Raw genomic sequence first — 19,932 nt, 5'->3', positions numbered from 1 at the left:
CAGAGTGGCCTGGGAAACTAAGGGGGCTATCCTAAACTCACAGGTGCTAGTGTGAGGTCAAACAGAGCAGGCAGCTCATGCATTCTGACATCCCAGCTCTGTTTCTGTCTCATGTCAGGGGATGGTAGACTAACTCAGGGAAAATAGCAAAGACTGGACGGAGTCCCCTGTGTGGACATGGGACACCAGTAGTTTGGGGACCTTCACTACACACACGGCTACAAAACCTGATAGCTGGAGCTGGACTGTAGCTGGCCGAGGTCACTCAGGTGCCAGTGGTCCCCCGCAGGCACGAGCTTGCCCCCCATCTGTGCACGTACCATGCCATCAGCCAGGGGGAAGACATTCAGAGAGGTAGGACGCTCCTTCCTGCTGCAGAAGAAGAGAGGTAAGCACAAGAGGGCATGGTTAGATGGTGCTATGAGAGTCAGAGTCCATTTCCTGACACAGAGATACTGTCTATGCTTCAAAGTAGCATCCTGTACCCAGCCACTAAGTATCATTCTCTACACATTTAAGGAAATGTTCCTTAACTAGGATTTATGTATTTTCCCTTTCTATCATATTCTAATTTAACATTTTAATTTAATTTTATGTGTATGATTAGTTTTGCCTATCTGTACATCTGTGTACATGCATGCCTGGTGCAATAGAGGTCAGAAGGCACTGGATTCCCTGATACTAGAGTTACAGATGGTTGTGAGCTACCATGTGGGTACTAGGAATCAAATCCAGGTCCTCTTAAGAGTAGACAGTACTCTTAACCTATCAGCCATCTCTCCAGCTTGCCTATTTTAAACAGAAACAGTGTCAGAGCTGGTAATCCTAAAGCAATGCCAACAAGAGCTTTTTCAATATTTATTGTTTTTAAATTCTGAATATATGTGTGTAGTGTATGGACAGGTGTACGTGAGTGAGTATAGGTGCCACCTGAGTCCAGAAGGGAGTCAGATTCTAGAGGCACAGGCAGCTGTGAGCTGCCTCATGCATGTGCTCAGAACGGAACTCAGGTCCTCTGGAAGGCTAGTAAGTACTCTTAACTGCTGAGCCATTTCTCCAGCCTCAACAAGACCCTTTATTCTTCATTCACCAACCAGTTCTCTCGGATCTCTTGGGTTTGTGTGAGACTCTTCACCTTGTCTTTTGAGACAGGGTCTTGTATTGAATGTACTCATTGGCTAGACTACCTGGCCAGCAAGCTCTTTGGAATCTGACTCCACTGAACCATCTCCTCATCCTTCTTAACAGGACATGGTCAAAACAGTGAACACTGCTGTTGTGACTGTTAAAGGACAATGTTTCTATCTGTAGATCTCCCCAGTCATAGCTGACAGAAGGCAGGTCTAGAACTAGAGGCTGCCAATCAAGCAGGTTTTTCCACACACAGGTCTAGGCAACACCACCATCCCTGGACTGTCTAAAATGTCAACAGCTGTTCAGATCAAGCTGTTTTTGCCATAGTTCTAACACTAAGTGTTCAGCCCCTAGCGACATGGGAGTGGAAGTGCCAAGGCATCACGTGCAGAGGCTAGCACACAGACTCTGAAGGCAGGCAATGTGCGTTCTCTCCTTACTTCATGAAGAATGCAAAGGGTGAGGAGGAAGGCTGAGGGTAGCAGTACACTCAGGAACTGCCTGTAGGGTAGTAGTTTACCTTGACAAAGCATGAGTCTGGGCAAGGATCTCTTGGTAGAAATCCAGCAATTAGTCTGTCCTGCCCAAAACAACAATGTCTCCTGCAGTAAGACCCCTCACACTTGCTGGGACTTGAGTTTGCTTTCTTACTGGCTTGTCATGGCAAGGATAGAATCAAAGAAGCTGGGTGTTTCATGTGGGGACTATAGGTTGATTGGGCTAGTGGAGGAATGCTCAGGGCGGAGGCCTCTCTGGAAGGCACTCTCCAGTGTCTGGCTTGCATCATTCCTTCACATAGATAGGGTTTACTTGGCCTTTTAGCATCAAGTAGAAATAATTCAGATGTATCGTCCTAAAAAGAGTTGGAGAGTTTGTCTACTTGAACTTCCCTAGCTCAGCTGTATTGACAATCCCACAAGTGCCCAGTCTCTGGGCCACTGAGAGGGCAACATAGCCAAGGACTGAGAAGGCAGCAGAGCTCACTAGCCCTGCCTGCCCCAGCAGGCTCCTAGCCTCCTTGACCACATTTTGCCTCCAATTGGGAAGCCCCTTGGGCCTAGTTCTGACCCCGTTAAGCACTTTTACTCCTGACCTGGGTGGGAAGCACATAATGTGTTCCTAGGCCCTAAGCCAATGATGCGGCTCCCGCTCCTCTCCTGCAGATGCTACAGGATGACAAGGAGAGGTGGCTCTTGTTTCAAAGGATGGAATGACACACACACTGCTGATCACATCCACAGCTGAGAGGTTTCTGCTGGCCTACTACCCAAGTCAGGGTGAAATGGAACTTCAGCCACACGCTGCTCTCAGTGACTGCAGTCAATGGCATGATTCCATCTGTGATGAGGGCAGACAGTTCTTCAGTGTGGGGTAGAACCTGGAACCTGAAAAACTCAAGGAACTCTGCCAACTACTATGTGGCTATGCTAGGGTGTGACAAGTCTGTACCTTCTCAGTCTTGTGAAGAAGGTCATCAAGAAAACTGTGGTTTCAATCAAAGCAATCGCTCCTAATTCTTCCCTCAGACAACCCCAATCCTCACAGTGACCTTAACACTGCAGTGGACAAAGACCAGCAGGCTTTACCTTTTCCTCCACGACTGGCGAGGACTGCAAGCAGCAACAGACACAATGGCCAGCATATAGCAGCGACAGCACAGAGGACAGGACAAGAAGACCACGTTAGAGAATGAAGGGCACACTGGCTGTTATCTATGCATGTGCTCACAGAGAAAGCGTGTGCATGATGACGTTGAGCTATCTGGACCCCATCATGTTTTCCCCTCTACACAAACAGTAGCTATACACAATACCTACAGGAACAGACACATGAGGTACAGATCCTTATGGCTTTGACAAAAGACCCTAGGATGTGGCCTACTGAACAGGTAGGTGGGCGAACACAGGACTTATCACAAATACCATGTGCACATAGGACAAGAGCACAGAGACACACAGCTCCCATGCACATCTGCAGCAATGGCTTAAGAACAGTAAGTGTTGGAGCATTCACTGAGTTCATTCCAGACATACAGATTCTGAAAACCACGCAAGGAGTGCAGGAAAAGGCCACGTGCTTTCCATGTGGCCAGCAGCTCAGGCTCATGAGGAAGAAAGCCTTTATAAAGTTCTTGTGGGGAACTGACAAAGTGTGAGCTCTGAGTGGACCAACTTAAACATCTGACCTAAAGGGCACAGCTTCCTTCTACCTCATTCCAAGGGCAGAGCATCAGCGATGCTGAAGTATAGTCCCTACTTGTGATAGTGCACACACTTGGGATGGAGGAAGGGTTCTTTCTTCACCTCAATTAGCCCACTATTTTGGGTCAAAACAGTTGCTGTTCGTGCCAGGGGCTCTGTGCTACCTTGTTGTCAGCTTGGTTTAGACCATGAGAGACAAACTAGTTTCTATTTAACTACTCAATAATGGCAGGGAGAATGGAGTGTATGGGCTGAGGACACTCATAGATCCACTTCTCATGAAACATGTCAAGGGCATACTGGTTCTCTTAGGGAAGAGAAGATAGGAGGCAGCACCAGACTAAGGGCCCTAAACTCCTTTCAGGTAGGAAGCATGCTTCCTACAGCCTGGTTGCCTGGAGATGGAGAAAAAAATCTAAGAGTAGGAGAAAAACCGAGGTAGAAGTAGAGGCTCTGGATACCTTGCAGGTGTAAAACTATGGAGCCCACAGGAATACCTTGGTAGCAAGCTCCTGGACGGGCCTCCATCCCTTCACTAAGCGGATACCGTAGAAGAGCACATCCTGCCTGAAGATGAGGTGTTGCTTTTCCAAGGAAAAGCAGGTAACCTAACTTGGCTCATGGTGATGATCAGAGCCATCAGAGGTAAGCTTCACAGCCTACACGGTTCTGAACCCAACCCAGCTTTGGTTCTGGCTTAGCTCAGAGGATCCTAGATTATCTATTTCTTCAGCACCGCAGGGCCTGGAGTATCCGCCTGTGACACAAGAGATTGGGTACACGCTATCTGCAATCCTGGGTTTAGGTTACACTGCCCGGGCTCCTGTGATATGTTAGGCATGTTTCTCCCACATTTTCTTTCTTTCTTTCTTTTTTTTTTCCGAGACAGGGTTTCTCTGTATAGCCCTGGCTGTCCTGGAACTCACTCTGTAGACCAGGCTGGCCTCTGCCTCCCGAGTGCTGGGATTAAAGGCGTGTGCCACCACGCCCGGCTTCTCCCACATTTTCAACTACAAAGCTGCTAAGGAATTCTCCCTCTCTAAGACAGCGTTTTTATATTCTGTAGCCTAAGCTACCCAGGAACTTACTATGTAGTTCTAGCTGTATGGAAAAATCTGTGGGTTTTCCTCCTACCTCAACTCTTAAGTGCCCAGATTACAGACTTGAGCCATCATGTCTTGCTCCAAAATGTTCTCCTGAAGGATATGCTGGCAGGAGATTGCTAGAAGGTTCTAGAATGCTGAAGATGTCAACTCCCCCCCACCCCCAACCTCTACACAAGACTCAAATACCTCCTTAAAGATCACTGATTACAAGATCAGCCTGGTCATTTGGAGATCCTCTAAGGGAACAACATCACAGTGTGCAAGGAAGGAGTCTTCCTGTGCCAGCAGCTGACAGCTATAGTGAACTCAGTGTCACAGCTCACCAAAACAATCCATATTGTCTTGCTAGTTCTTATAGTGCTTGGGATCTCTTCAGAGTCGTGTATGCTGCCTACTTCCTGCTACAAGCAGCAGCACCATGCCTGAGCACACCCCCAGACCCTCCCTACCTTCCTCAGGCATGCATCTTATTTTCATGTCAAAGATTCTGGCATGCCGAAGAGGATAGCTTTGCCACACTCAGCCCAGAGCTGTCTATCCTGAACCATTCCATTTGTAGATACAGTGTACAGAACAGCAAGGAGGAGGAATATGCAGCCTTATCATACAGCAGCCTGAGGCTTTTTCTGGTCCAGACCTGACTTCAAAAGGCTTAGTTGCAGGAATTTGGAACCACAAAGCAATAAGGTGATGCCTGATTCAAAAATATGTGGCTGTGTGTCTGTCTCCTACCCTCCACACACTTGACTAATGTCTCTAATCGCTCATCTCTAGAGCTGGTGATGACACCCCATGAGACCTCTGATACTTGCTCTCTAGATACCCTGACTCAGACACAAAGTGGTACAGAACCATGCTCAGCAGGGTTCTTCTTGATGTTTGAGCAAAACTAGCACCAAATCCTGAACATGGCCATTAACAGGGACCTAGGGGTCTGGACCTCATCCTTCCCTGCATGAGGTACAGGGATGGGGCTGTGCAAGGAGGCCGGTCATAGAGTAGAGGTGTCCAACTCTTTGACACTGTTATCTCTAATGTGTTGGACTGCATACATAGCTATCTTAGCACCCATGTGATCTATGGACCAAAGACTAGAAGTGCCAGTTTTAGAACACAGATGAAGAACATTAAGCTACTGCCCCAAGTTGGGATCTGTACATATTTTACAAAGATCTCAGTTTTAGATCCCACAGCTCATCTGAACTGACCCTACCAGATGATACATATACACTCAGTATAAACAAGAAAATAAGGTCAAATAAGGTTGGGTGACTGAAGAAAAAAAAAAGGTTGGGTGACTGATTCAAGTCCCATTTGCTTCAAAGCCGTCTTATTGGGCCAAGGCCTCCATGTACTTCTTTCTGTCAGACTGCTGTGCAGATCCTCCTGCCCCTCCCATTGGCATCTAGGTAGGGGTTCAGATGGGGAATTAGAGCACCACTGGGTAAAATCTTGGTCAAGAGCCTTTGGTTTAAACGCCACACCCCCACAATATGCTCATATAGCTATGAAAGCACCGTGAATACTGACTGGCAAAGTTTCAAATATATTTTAATAAGTAGTAAATTTTGCAAAATTAGAATCCATATAGAACAAGGACAGACTGTACACAATTTCCCAGAGCCTCAGAGCAGAAGGCAAAGCAGTTACAGCAAAGTCAAATCCACTTTCATGCACATTCCTGCTCAGTGTCCCTACCACTTCCCCTTCCTGCCCACCAGGCCCTACCCACCAAACCCACCTACCTCCGCCCGGGCAGGCTGCTTTCTGTTTGGCCGCTACCCCCGACTTGCTGCATCTTAGATCTTTCAATGTGTTCCACATAGGTCTGGATCATCTGTCAAGAGGGGTTCCCTGTTAGTGTCACCCACTAAACATTCAATGCTACAATTCTGAAGTGGTGTGCCTGGATAAGACAATTCTTTTAGGGACCAAGCATCTAAAGAACATGGCAGACAGCTTTCTATTAAACAACGAAGGTATGAGAACAAGTGACCAAAGATCAGCAGCAAATGGTAAAGTGTAGCTGTAGCAGTTACCACCCACTCTCAGGCCTGCAGGGTACCCGCCAGCACCTACCTCTGTGTGCCGCTGGTGCAGGGCATTGTATTCCTTCTTCATCTCCGATTCTCGTTCCTCCAGTCGGGAAACTAGAAAACACAACCACCGTGTCAGCTGCAGTCTACCTTCTGCTGCTCAGTCCATGTGCTCTGGACTGTAACAGCCCTGACACACGGTACAGCAGAGCAGCACTCTGCTCAGAAAGATGAGAGCACTAGATGGAGAAGGTGAGTGGCATGTGCACATGGTGTGAGCGTCACATGTGAGAATGCTCAATCCTGATGTAAGAGAACCCAGGATGGGTGGGACTGACAGAATCATCTGCTCAGGGTAGCCAGAAGCTTCCAAACTCAGGCAAGTCTCATAGCATGTACTGACAGAAAATGGAGGTGAGGACTCAGTGGCAGACCACTTGCCTAGTATGATGAACATGGCTTTGGGCTCCATCCTCCAAACCCATAAAACAAATAAATAACTAAATAAAAAATTTTAAACAAAAGAAGTGAGAAGCTCATGAAAAGAGAAAATTCAAGTAAATAATCTGAGTCATGACCAAGCCGGGCAGACTGACCAAGCCGGGCAGTGGTGGCACATGCCTTTAATCCCAGCACCTGGGAAGCAGAGGCAGGCGGGTTTCTGAGTTCGAGGCCAGCCTGGTCTACAGAGTGAGTTCTATGACAGCCAGGGCTACACAGAGAAACCCTGTCTCAAAAACAAAACAAAACAAAACAAAAATATTGACCGAGCTCAGAAGCAATCGATGAAGTGAATCGCTGCACTCCTTATATACATCAAGAGCTGAAATTGTTCTCTCTAGGCTACCACCCAAAACTGGTAGTCCCTGTTGACACCTAGAGCGGTCCCATCCATGGCTGTTCCTGTCTAAAACAAGCTAAATGGCAATACTGGCCAGGCAGCCTGCTCCTGGGTCCTGCTAATGGAGCCAGCATGCCACTGCCCTGTGTGCCTCCCTCTGTACCTCTATCTCTGTAGCCCACTGAGTGACGATGATGAACAAAGCAAGGCAGGACATGTACAAGTCGTGTGTCCTGGACACTAGGTGGTATGGTTCTTCACTTGTTTTCATCTGTCCTCAGTGAGAGGCTTCCCTCAGCTCCTCGTGGTCTCCCGATGTCTTCTCTAGACTGATCTAACAAATTACATGGCTCTACACCTCATCTCAGACCACGCTGGGCTCTCTGTTCTGGAAAAGGGCCAGGTAGGATCTGTGGAGACCACTGCTGCTCATCCTGTATCCGACAACTGGGAGTAGTGTAGGAACCCTTTTTTGAAGCTCAGTATAAGCATCAGTGCAAGGCAAAATCAGCTGCATTTTTTTTTTTCTTGAAGGAGTTTAAAGCATAGACACCAGCAGCTAACGAACACTAGACCCAAAGAAACAAGTACCCAATGCACATGGAACCAGGGGCACCAGGACACACCACACATGGAGCCCAAGAATAGCAGTACCCATTGCATATGGGGCCTAGGGACACCAAAACTCAACAAAGATGGGACCTAGGGACACTAGCACCCAACACAGATACCAACATCCAAAGCCCATAACTTACAAGACTTTAGTAGCTAGCACACATGTGACTTATAGATACTAGTTCCCAACCTACACATGACTTATACATGTGTATAAAACACAGAACACATGTGACTTATATACTTGAGTTATAGGCATTGGCGCACTATATGCATGACTTCACAAACTAAAATAGCACACACTTATGTGGCTGCCCAAGAAACAACAAGTCTACCCATGTCAGGTGTGTTCAAACTCAGCCTATCTGTCCCTTGGGAAGGCTGTCTTTTGGCTGTCCACGTGTACCTGGAGGAGCCAGGGTTAGTGAGGGCCTCCCTACAGGCCACTGCTTGGGTGCATGTACAGGTACTGCCTCACTGAGAGCTTCCCAATGGGCCCTCAGGCTTCAGCTTCAAGCTAGCCTGGAGATTCACCAGTCAGTAATCTTATTTTGCATTTTTTTCCTGTCTAAGAAAAGAGCCAGTAAGTCACAGTACCTGTATAAAATGAGGTTTATTATATATACATATATATATACATATATATATATACATTATATATATTTATTTATATTAAAACAGGCACTGCTGAGCAGTGTTGGCTCACGGCTTTAATCCCAGCACTTGGGAGGCAGAGGCAGGCGGATTTCTGAGTTCGAGGCCAGCCTGGTCTACAGAGTGAGTTCCAGGACAGCCAGGGCAACACAGAGAAACCCTGTCTCAGAAAAACCAAAAAAAAAAAAAAAAAAAAAAAAAAAAAGCCAAAACCAAACAAACAAAAAACCGTAACAGGCATTGAGGTTTGCTTCTTGTTTGCAATACTAGCACATACAGAAGCCCCTGCCCACTGCTCACCCTCAGACCCCGGTCCTCAGCAGGAAGGTGATGAAGGTAGCTATTTCTCAAGGTAACCACATAAAGTGACAAATGTGTTTTAGTTACTGAAATACTAAAGCATAAAAACAAAAAATCGAATGATAGCTGTAACAGCAACACTATAGTTTAAGTACAGTTTAAAGATTTATTTGTATTATTTTAAATTATGAGTGGGTGGGGTGGGGTGGGTGGGCTGTGTACACTAGTGCAGGGGCCTGAGGAAGCTGGACAGCAGAGCCTGCTGCAGCTTGAGTTACAGGCAGTTGTGAGCTGCCTGGGAACCACTCAGTCCTCTGAAGGACCATACATGTTCTTAGCTAATCTCCAGTCCCTTAGGCACAGCCTTACAAGCTATGTTTCTATAATTGTTACTGTTATTATTATTATTATCATCTAGTTTTCCAAGATAGGGTTTCTCTGTGTAGCCCTGACTGTCCTAGAATACACTCTGTAGTCTAGGCTGGCCTTGAACTCACAGAGACCTACCTATTTCTGTCTCCACAGTGCTGAAATAAAAGGTGTGAACTACCACAACTGGCATATTTATTTTTAATTTTTGCACAAATTTTTCAAAAGATTTACGTATATGACTACTCTATCTGTATGCACACATGTATGACAGAAGAGGGCATCAGATCCCATAATAGGTGGTTGTGAGCCACCATGTGGTTGCTGGGAATTGAACCTTGTTCCTCTTGAAGAGCAGCCAGTGTTCTTTATCACTGAGCCATCTTTCCAGTCCCTATTTCTTAATTTTCAAAAGCACCTTTTTACCTTTCCCTACAGATACAGCTGGCCAGGATTCTGGAAAGGGGAAAACTGGCTTAATAAGTTGGTCCTGACTTACTGTAAGGCTGAAACTTAGGGACTCTTATGCTGAGGATCAATGTTTGAGGTGAGTAGTAGACAAATGACTAGTATTTGCAAACAAGAAGAAAACCTAAAGATCTCCTAGAAACTAAAACAGTGAGCTCCACAAAGGTCAGGCAGGACTCAAGGCCATGGCACTTTTCCCTAGAAGCACAGCAGGCCTGAGGGTTTGAGGGTTTGCTATCTTATAGTCAGATTATGAAGTAAAGTGTGCTGTGCCACAGGACTTTATTTCCACCCAAAGCTCACCATGGAAATACACAGTTGTGTGACGAGACAGAACAAGTAGTTGAGAATCACCCACTCCCTTTGATCAACAACTTATGTCCTCCTCCCCAGATCAGTTGTAGACAATACATGCAATCCCAACGTATGGCTTCTGCTAGCTACTTACTCTGATCTGCATAGTTCTTGGCCTTTAGCTCCAGCTGGCGTGTCTGAAACTCATAATGTTCTACCTGGATCTGGAGTTCTTTCTTCTCTTGTTCCAAGGCATCTTCAAATTCGATGAATTTCTATGCATGGAAGGATAAAGATAAGCTTGGTGTGTGTTGGTCAGAAGGTTTGACAGCAGCCTTTCATAAGGAAAAGCACAAGTTCAAGAGCCCAAGAATCCAGACACCTTAAGGCCACAAGCCAGCACCAGAGCTAGGGTCTCCACTAGGTCCTCGGTTCCTTTCCCTTCATGCTACTACCTGCCCTTCCCCATCTATAAAGAGACACTGCAGATAAACCCTGGTAATAATACGAGAATAGTCTGCCGGGCGTGGTGGCGCACACCTTTAATCCCAGCACTTGGAAGGCAGAGTCAGACAGATTTCTGAGTTCGAGGCCAGCCTGGTCTACAGAGTGAGTTCCAGGACAGCTAGGACTACATAGAGAAATCTGTCTCGAAAAACCAAAAAAAAAAAAAAAAAAAAAAAAAAAAGACACACATATACACAACTAGTCCAAGAATTAGCGAACCAAACCTTTGGCTAACTGATACCATTCCTGATGGCCTGTGAACTCAGCTTTCACATACCTTTCCAGGGCCTCAAGAGCAGTAGGAAGGCCCGTCCGTGATCAGTTAATTGGGATCCACAATGATGTGGATCATGTTACTTGCAATAGACTACAGATTACCCCTGTCAGTACTAAACACGGGATGAAGGAAGACAATGCCTCTCCTTATCTCTACTTCACTGTTTATTTTCCATTGCTTGTTTTTTCTTTTTTTTTTTTTGTTTTTGTTTTTGTTTTGCTTTTTCAAGACAGGGTTTCTCTGTATAGCTCTGGCTGTCCTGGAACTCACTTTGTAGACCAGGCTGGCCTCGAACTCAGAAATCCGCCTGCCTCTGCCTCCCTAGTGCTGGGATTAAAGGCGTGCGCCACCACGCCCGGTACGCTTGGTTTTTCGAGACAGGGAAAAAACTCCCTCTTGTGGAACTCACTACAGACCAGGCTGGCCTGGAACTCACATAGATCACTCTGTCTCTGCTTCCCACGTGTGTTGTCGCTTTTATTTTTATAAGTGTGCATGGTTGTGTGAGTTTACAAGTCCCACAGGCATGCAGGATGTGCTGAGCAGAAGAGGGCATCATATTCTGCAGAACTGGAGTTACAGGTGGTTGTGAGCTGCCATGTGGTTGCTGGGAATCGAACCCTGGTCCTCTGGAAGAGCAGCCAGTGTTCTTAACCACTGTGCTATCTCTCCATCCCCACTAATCTGCATTTCAGTCACCTCTTAGCTCAAGATCCATTATTACTAGACTAAAAACTACAAGCACTGTCTCTGAAAAGCCCCAGCTGGGAAAGTTTCTGAGCAAAATGATCATCATCAAACCAAGTGAAAAGAAATCACTCTGCAAAACAGACACTAATGAGGCCGAGAGAGGAGGCAGCACCCATGGTGTGGACCCTGGGTATAGACATTGCCTCTGCAGCAGAAGGTCAAGCTAAGTGAGTGACGTTTTGTAATCCCTACAGTAGTAAGAGTTGAGGAAGGAAGTGTGCGCAAGTACTGAACAGGAAGCTGGAATGTGACAGGAAATCCCATCTGTAGGAAACATGAACACAAGGTGGACTTTAAAGGCATAAAAAGCTTTTCACAGGTGGCAACAGCGGGCTTCAGACTGCAGTTTCTGGCTAGGGCCATGCTTCATATAGTAACCCACCTCCACCCACTCCCCAGCAGTCCCTCCTGCTGCAGCCTGTCCAAGGTCTTCGTGCTGGAGCACAGAGCTCCAGGGAAGGATGAAAGGCTGACTCATCCTGTCTAGGCAGCAGGAGGGGAATACCCCAGGGTGTGTGTGAGTGTTGGGGTGGGGATAAGTTGGGAGGGAAGAGACTGCAGCCAGAAGGAAATCTATACAGGATTAAAGACACTGCACTCAAGTAAGAATACCCTAGAGCCAGCAAAATGCAGGAGGTTTTGTGTGTATATGCAGATGTACAATGAAAACAAGTGATTCTGAATCAACTAGACACAATTACCACACGAAGACTACATATGGATCAGTCAGCCTTTTTAAGGGAATTTCATGGAATGAGATGACTCTTCCCATTTCACATAAAATATAAAGTGAAAAAGTCAACGTTATAAACTTGTCAACATAAAAGGTAACAATGGAGCCAGGTGTGGTGGCGCATGCCTTTAATCCCAGCACTCGGGAGGCAGAGGCAGGTGGATTTCTGAGTTCGAGGCCAGCCTGGTCTACAAAGTGAGTTCCAGGACAGCCAGGGCTATACAGAGAAACCCTGTCTCAAAAAACCAAAAAAAAAAAAAAAAAAAAATTAATTAATTAAAAAAGGTAACAATGGGGGTCAGGATCCAGGACCCTGGATGCAGAGTGCTGGCTATGTAATCTCGTCCAGTGGACTCACGGGGCTGTTAGAGCTTCCTAACCAAGCGTGCTTTACCGGAAGGTAAACCTCTTCTCTCACAGTTTTATGGCCAGGAATGGCCATAGGAACTCAGCTAGTTTGTTAGAAGTCACCACCAAGAGGAATCAAAAAATCAGGTTCTTTTGCATTATTGATAGGGGAAAAGAAAGGGAAAGACTTTCCAAAATAAAAATGTGTGATGACCTACTAGGAAGATGTTACAGTACCTCAGTTGACACAGGTCTCTGCATTTTAGAGCCAGAGAGATGGCTCATGGGTAACGCACTACTCATAAAAGCCCAACACCACCTGGGTTCGATCCCTGTAACCCATTAGTAAGCTGGATATTATGGTATGCATCTCAGGTGAGATGTGAGACACAAACAGGAGAGTGTCCTGAAAGCTGTTGCACTGGCCATCCTGAATATGTAAGACAGCAGTAGGAATAAGAGAGACCCTCGCTCAACAGGTAGATGGTGAAAGCATCTCTGGAAAACTGTCTGACCTACATGCATGCCTTGCGTGGTACATACTTACCCACCCTCATAAAAACCTCATTCATTCATTCATTTACACACACACACACAAACACACACACATCTTGTGGACAGATAGATGGTACTTTAGTTCAGGTCACAAAATGACATGACATCAACATCTGAATTAAGGTTTATCCTAATAAGAGACTTCTAACCAGATATAACTGCCCACCCCAAAACGCATTTAAAAATTGGCAGCATTCTAAATATGAGCGAGACAGAGCCTTGGCTAAGTGTGTGTCTGTAGAAGTGTGTGCTTTTCTGGGTATTTGCTGAGAGGGAGGCTAGGTAAGACAAAGGTTAGCTAGGACAAAACCGGGCAAGAGTCCCAAAGGAGGCAGAGAATGGAAGAGGTAACACTACCTAAGAGGCTTGGTGAGAAAGAATGTGCCAAACATTTTCATAATAGGCACAGTTTTGAATCTGTCACAGTTGGTTCATATTTAACTCGTTAGCCCCCATGTCTCTTGTCTATATACAAAATACTCAAAGTGTCACAGACAACAACCTCAACAAATCTCAAAATCACGAAGCTCAGTGAAAAGCTAGATAGTAGTATACCCGGAATAATTCCATTTAGTTAAAGTTCTTTTTTTTTTTTTCAAGACAGGGTTTCTCAGCCAGGATGTAGCCCTGGCTGTCCTGGAACTCAGAAATCTCCCTGCCTCTGTCTCCCAAGTGCTGGGATTAGTGCCCGGCTTAGTTAAAGTTCTAGAAGATGAAAGTTAAAAAGAACAGTCACCTGGGGATGAGGCAGAGAAAAGCAGAGAACAAGATCACTCTGTGAGAACTCCAAAGCAGGGGCAAGGCTTCCGGGGCTTACATGAGCATGTGACACTAAGCATGTGCAGTCTGTGTACACCAATGAGACCTTGGTACCCCTTTCCCCCCAGAAGGAAAGACTAAAAGATGAGGGTCAGGATTGAAGGTTCAGTCCTGTGGCCAACAGCACAGCTGACTTCCGGGCACTAGGGATTTCCCAGCTGTCCTCTTCTCAGCCCAGTGAGAATTCCTCACCTCCTGTACTGTTTCCTAGACAGCTGGCACCCCTCCTCCCATCACCACAGTGTTTTCTTCCGCCAGGTCTCCTCCTTAACTGCCTGAGGTAGCTCCCTCTAACTGGAAAATGTCCACTGAAAAATGCAAGCCTATGTTCTAAGCATTTTCCTTTCTTGCCTGATGTTAATTTAAAAATATCAGTCACCTGCTTTTATATAAAATCAACTCAGCCAGACTGCTCACATAGACAGATGCACTGGCATGGTTGTCCTGGCCACATGTATTAAACGACATGAAAAGCAGAGGCTGAGATCGTGGCTCAGTGGTGAAAACTTGCCTAGCATGTTCTGAGACTCTGGTTTTCATTGCCAGCACTAGAGAAGGAAAAAGGAAAAACAAAGTCCTATTTCCACAAATTCATGGGCGACAGTGAAAATGCTTAAAGGCCACTGTACCCAGCAGCTACTGAACTAGATAGTATAAAACAGAGCAGGCCCATTGTCACACAAAGTTCACTGGGCAGAATGGTTGCTCCAAAGGGGGTCCTTGGGCCTCAGGAACTGAAGCATCAGTGTGGATAGATGTGCAGAGAAACAAAAAGCCAGCTTCCCTTCTCATCACACCAGCTAGAATCTCTTTGCGGGTACCAGCAGGGAAAAGAGAATAACTCTGGGTGTAGCAAGCCAAAAGATACTAAACTCTTCAGAGCTCCTGCGTGGTAAGGATCATTCGTGCTCCCTTTAGTACATGGTTGTATGCTAGAAGTTGAGGTTGGGGGACAGAAGTAGCCTGATAAACCTTTCCAGGACAAAGCAATAGAAGTGGCACTTGGGAAGGTAGGAGGGCATTTGAGTATAGAAGAATGGGCCTCTAACCACTTCAAGTAGAAATGTGAGAAAAGGGTATCATACTGGGTCTTTCAGGAAAAAATAAATCTTGGGTCATATTCTGCGTTTGGATTCTGTTTGTGTAGCAGCAAATGCCACAGCATCAGCAAATGTCCAGAGAACCCACTGGAGTGTCTTGAGATAACCTGAAGGGCGCTTCCACCACATCCTTAGGGCTAAGAAAGATAACGGCAACAGTAACGCCAATACCCTGTCTTTCTTCTTGATCTAAGTGCTTGGAAGGAAAAAGGCTAGGACAGTTAGCTGCCTCTTTCTAGTCCTTTTCTCTTCCAGAGGAAAATGACCAAGGGATAAAAATCACTTTACATTAGAACAGTACCAATCGGTAACAACTCAACAGATTACAAGGCCCAAGTCTGAGCTGAAACGTTAGGGACCCTGCCCTCGCTTCTAAATCCACCTTGCCACAGTTTTCTTTCTAGGTAACCAGTGGTCAACAGTGATACTTGTAGTGGGCCTGATTCACTACTTTTGGCAACCCACTCATTTTATAAAACAGCCACAACTGAAGGTCTGAGAGAAAGAGGGAGAGGCTGGGTAAGGTGTGTGGTCCCTGGGGGCAGGACGGCCAGGCTGGTTTCTGTAAACACTACAGCTGAGCCCCTCCTCTCAGGTTCTGAGTCCCAGAGAGGGAACCACCTGGTATTAAAACATACTGGTATCAGGAAAGAAGGAAAGGGCTGTGATGTTGTCTCTATTTAAAAATTTTAAAAAACCTAAGATTCTGTCTTCCCAGAAAGCTGCTGGCAGCTCAGATTACCCATCTCTGACTAAGCTTAAACAAGCAAAGTGCCTGGGACAGCAATTCTGCAGCACAACTCTGCATGCAGAGATGCATCGCTCCGGGCGATTACACCATCTCATCGCCCATCCCCGTTTAGAAAAGGAAACTGTAGTCTTTTTACAGAACTGAAGATAAGCATGAAGGTCTTCCCACAGGAGCTAGAATGCTGTTTACAGTGTTTAGTCCCCCTTCAGCTTTACCCTCACTGGAGGTCCCTCCAAGGGCATAAATGGGCATTTAACCCCGGCTTCCACTGGGCCAGTTCGGCATCTATTTACTTATTGCATTGCTCAGCTTCTTTCAAAAGCTGGGTCTTCTGCACAACCTAAGCCCCAAGTACACTCACTGCTCCGTCCAGCTTGTTATTAAGCTGGAAGGCAGAGGCATCCTCCCCGGGGGCAGTGTCAACACATCAAGCAGAAACCATTTAAGACAGAGCCCATTTTAAGTTACAAGGTTGTAACTCTGCCTTACCACGGTTCACCTTCATTTTTTTCTTTCCCTCCACATTAGTGATCTTGACTATGTAAGTATGGAGGTAAGGGGAAGAAATAACACCCAATCCTTTGTCAATGTATCAAAAGTCCCCAGAGAGTCAGGGCTATGGAGAGTGGTATCAGGCACAAGACACAACTCCAGGGCAGGTCTAGAAGGACCAAACACTGCAGACTTCTGGGGTACTGCCCCACTAGGCAGCAATATGACCCCAGAAGGTAAGGCTTAAGCTGTTGCCAAGGTCTACCCTGTAACTTGGCCTGTCCTTTTGTCTGTGGTCAGTGTGTGACCTTGATCTAGCCCAGACAGTTTCTGGAGCCAGTTCCCTATTTCTGAGGTCACCTAGAGCCCTCCTCACATCCTAAGAGCTTTTGAATCCCCCCATATGTAGAGAACTTGATGAAGCCAGTCATGTGGTGCCCGTGCATTCACAGCAAAATCTTGACAATCAAAAGGCACACCACAGGAAGTGGGAATGATTCAAGATAAGCAAAGCTTTTATCCTAACCGTGCTACGGGGTCACTAATTTAATAAGAAGCCAAAATATCAAGATCGACTCTTATTTTCAATAGTAGTCTCTAAGACTGTGTCAAGTCAACTTCACCTAAATGGAATTTAACCTCATATAAGAAGGCACTTCCCATCATAAACCGAAGAGCATTTATTTCTAGAATTGTAGAATTCTGGGCTTTGTGATTCTAGGGCAACTTGCTCCAAAGACGGGAAGGAATAAAACCCAGAGCCAGCAGGCGGCAGCCAAGGTCAGAGGACAGCAGGAATGGGGGCCCATGTCTCCCGGACTCTGCACAGGCTGTGCTCTGGGTCCCAATTGGATGGAGAAAGTGGCACTTCCCAGCAGCATCAGCATCAGCATCAGCATCATACTGCCGGCTGAGCCGAGCGGGCTGCTCCACGCTACCCACACCGTCCCTCTCCGCGGCGGCCGGGGCCCACGCACCTCCTCGGCCTGTTTGCGCAGCGCCTTCTCGCGCTCGTATTGCGTGAGCAGCTGCTCGTTGTCCTCGCGTAGGAGCTCCAGCTCCACTTCGTGCTCCTGGTTCTCGCTCAGCACCGAGTCAAGGTTCTCCAGCACGTTCACCACCAGCGGCATGAGCTCCTTGACCACCTCCTCGTCATAGCAGTGAATGAGGCGCTCGAACTCGCGGTAGATGGAGCCCGCCAGGCCCGACACACGCTCCGACATGACCGAGCCCGAGCAGTAGTCGTCTTGGTACACCACCACACCTCCTCCCTCGTCCATCTGGATCTCCATCATCGCGGCTACCGCCGCCGCCGCCAGCGCGGCTCGTTCCGGGGCCCGAATCCACGGGCCGCTGTCACCTCAGGCAGCCGCTACTTTAGGATGTGCCGCCGCCCAGGCCGCGCCCGTCACTCCCTTGCCGGAAGTCCCGCCTGGCTGCCGGGGTGGAGCCCCGTCCAGCCCCGCCCCGAGCGCCTTGACGCTAAAGGAACGTTTCCGGCTGCGTTGCTGGTGGCTCTTGAGGACGTAGCTCAGTCTGATTGGAGTGACCTGGATGCTTCTCTATCTCTGTCCTGTTTGTCTTCAGACCTTTGTCATACATACTCTGGCCACCCTCAACGTTCACGCGACATGTGTCGCTTGCCCTGTTTCTGGTTGTTTCCCGCTCTGCTGGTCGCTTAGTTCCATGCAGTGCTTCATTTTGCACAGGACGCCAGGTTCGAAGATCCTTATGTGTGGCGGTACTTTGAGACAGAAATATAAATCGAGTCGATCTATATGTGGACATTTGCTGGGGAGACCATGAACCTGACTTTGAACTGCTTGCTTGCTTTTTTTTCTTTTAAAAAAAGATTTAATGTATTCACCGTTGCTCTCTTCAGACACACCAGAAGAGGGCGTCAGAACCCATTGCAGATGGTTGTGAGCCAACATGTGGTTGCTGGGAATTGAACCTAGGTCTTCTGGAACAACAGCCAGTAGTGCTCTTAACCACTGAGCCATCTCTCCAGCCCTTGCACTACTTTCTTGCTAACGTGGTTTTCCCGGTCCCCAAAGCCTTCCGGGGCAGCTCAGATTCACATCCTCTTAAAAAGTTACTTGTTATTTTATGTGTATGTGTTTGGTTGTATGTAGACTTGTGCATCACACACATTCCTGGTGCCTGTGAAGGCCAGAAGAGGGCATCTGAATTGGAGTTAAGGTCAGTTGTGAGCAGCCATATGGATGGCCAGAACTGAACAGAGGAAGTACTAAGAGCAAGTACTCTCAACTGCTGAGCTCTCTCAAGCCACCAGATCTTACTCTTAACCAACACAGTCCTTCTTGTAGCTGAAGTCCAGAACACTTAAACCATTCCTCACAATTTCATGTACAAAGTCTTACTGTGTAGCACTGGCTGACCTGGAACTTGCTATGCCTGGCTTCTGCCACTCAGTATACACCATTACCTGGGGCTATACTTCCCTCATCTTTCCAAACACATAGACAAATACCTACTCTAAGAGATTGTTTTGTAACGTGCCTCAGACCTTAGCACAACTCACTCCATGATGGAAGTCCAATTCAGGCTGTAAAACTCGGCATGTAGATAGCACCACCTGCCAAAAGAATGAAAACAGACCCAATCCCTCAGTGTGGATAGTTCTGAGAAAGTCTCTAAATTCCTAACTTTGCTTTTTGGCTTCTGTAGTTCTGCCTCTGACTACCTGTTCTTGTTAACTGAAGCATGCCAACCCAGAACATGGCTTTGCCCTTAAAAGCTCATCCTGAGAAAGGCTCAAGGCCTTTCTTGTTTGAGATCCTAAACACCCAGTGTACTCACCAGCCAGCTAATAAAGTCTTTCCTATTGGCTTAAAACTATGTCAGCGCATTCTTCCACGGTGAACACCCCACAACATTTTCAGGTTGCCTGAATTTTGATACTGATTTAATTTTTCAGGCCTGCAAAAATGAGCCTACGTATTATATTATCAACCAACTAGGGAAGCGGGCTAGCGTGAAAGGGGCAATACTGCAGTAGCACTTGCAGTGACTGTGACCCAGGCCAGCTATTAGTATTTACTGTAGATGGCATTTCATTTGTATGTGCCCTGTGCCCACAGAAACCAGAAGAGGGTGCTGGACGCTCTGGAGCTGGAGTTAACTAGGGGTTTTGAGTGTCACGTGGGCTCTGGAAATAGCACCTAGATCCTCTGTTAGAGCAGCCAGTGGTCTCCCCACAGGTCCAGTCCCACCTGAGTTAGTTTTAAATTGCCCAAATTAGGAATCAGAACAAATTGATAAAATGATTAATTCTTTAAGAATTTTTTTAGAGAGATTAACTTTGTATGGTACGAGTGTTTTGCCTGCCTATGTATATATCACATGGATGCCTAGTGCCCATAGAGGCCAGAATCATTGGATCTCCCAAAACTGGAATTACAGTTTGTGAGTCACCATGTGGGTCCTGAGAACTGAACCCAGGTCCTCTGCTATCATAGCAAGTTCTCTTAAGCACCGAGCCATCTCTCCAGGCCCCTGGTAAACAGATTGTGTTTAGGGGTTATCTGAGTATTTTGTTTTAGGGTCTCAGCAATTTTA

At 46.7% G+C, this 19,932-nt stretch overlaps 1 protein-coding gene across 7 annotated transcripts in view; it reads right to left on the bottom strand.

Annotated features, from left to right (window-relative positions):
* The window catches only part of Mapk8ip3 (mitogen-activated protein kinase 8 interacting protein 3), a 38,047-nt gene extending 20,272 nt beyond the window's left edge, over positions 1-17,775 (bottom strand). For 2 of the 7 annotated variants that reach the window (XM_029471690.2, XM_029471693.2), the window contains exons 1-5: positions 17,328-17,775; positions 10,173-10,293; positions 6,521-6,591; positions 6,187-6,278; positions 228-372 (exon numbers count right to left, since the gene is read on the bottom strand). In XM_029471690.2, coding sequence (XP_029327550.1) covers positions 228-372; positions 6,187-6,278; positions 6,521-6,591; positions 10,173-10,293; positions 17,328-17,645 — 747 coding nt within the window. In that variant the 5' untranslated portion in view covers positions 17,646-17,775. Of the gene's footprint in view, positions 1-227; positions 373-2,720; positions 2,745-6,186; positions 6,279-6,520; positions 6,592-10,172; positions 10,294-17,327 lie in introns of all 7 variants that reach the window. The other 5 variants (XM_029471686.2, XM_029471696.2, XM_029471699.2 and 2 more) reach the window with 5 other exon arrangements.
* Positions 17,776-19,932: the final 2,157 nt, after the last annotated feature.

Source organism: Mus caroli, unplaced genomic scaffold (assembly GCF_978045245.1).
Source record: "Mus caroli unplaced genomic scaffold, Mus_caroli_1 scaffold_18, whole genome shotgun sequence".
In the NCBI taxonomy this organism is placed as follows: domain Eukaryota; kingdom Metazoa; phylum Chordata; class Mammalia; order Rodentia; family Muridae; genus Mus; species Mus caroli.
This window is presented reverse-complemented; position numbering and strand designations above follow the sequence as displayed.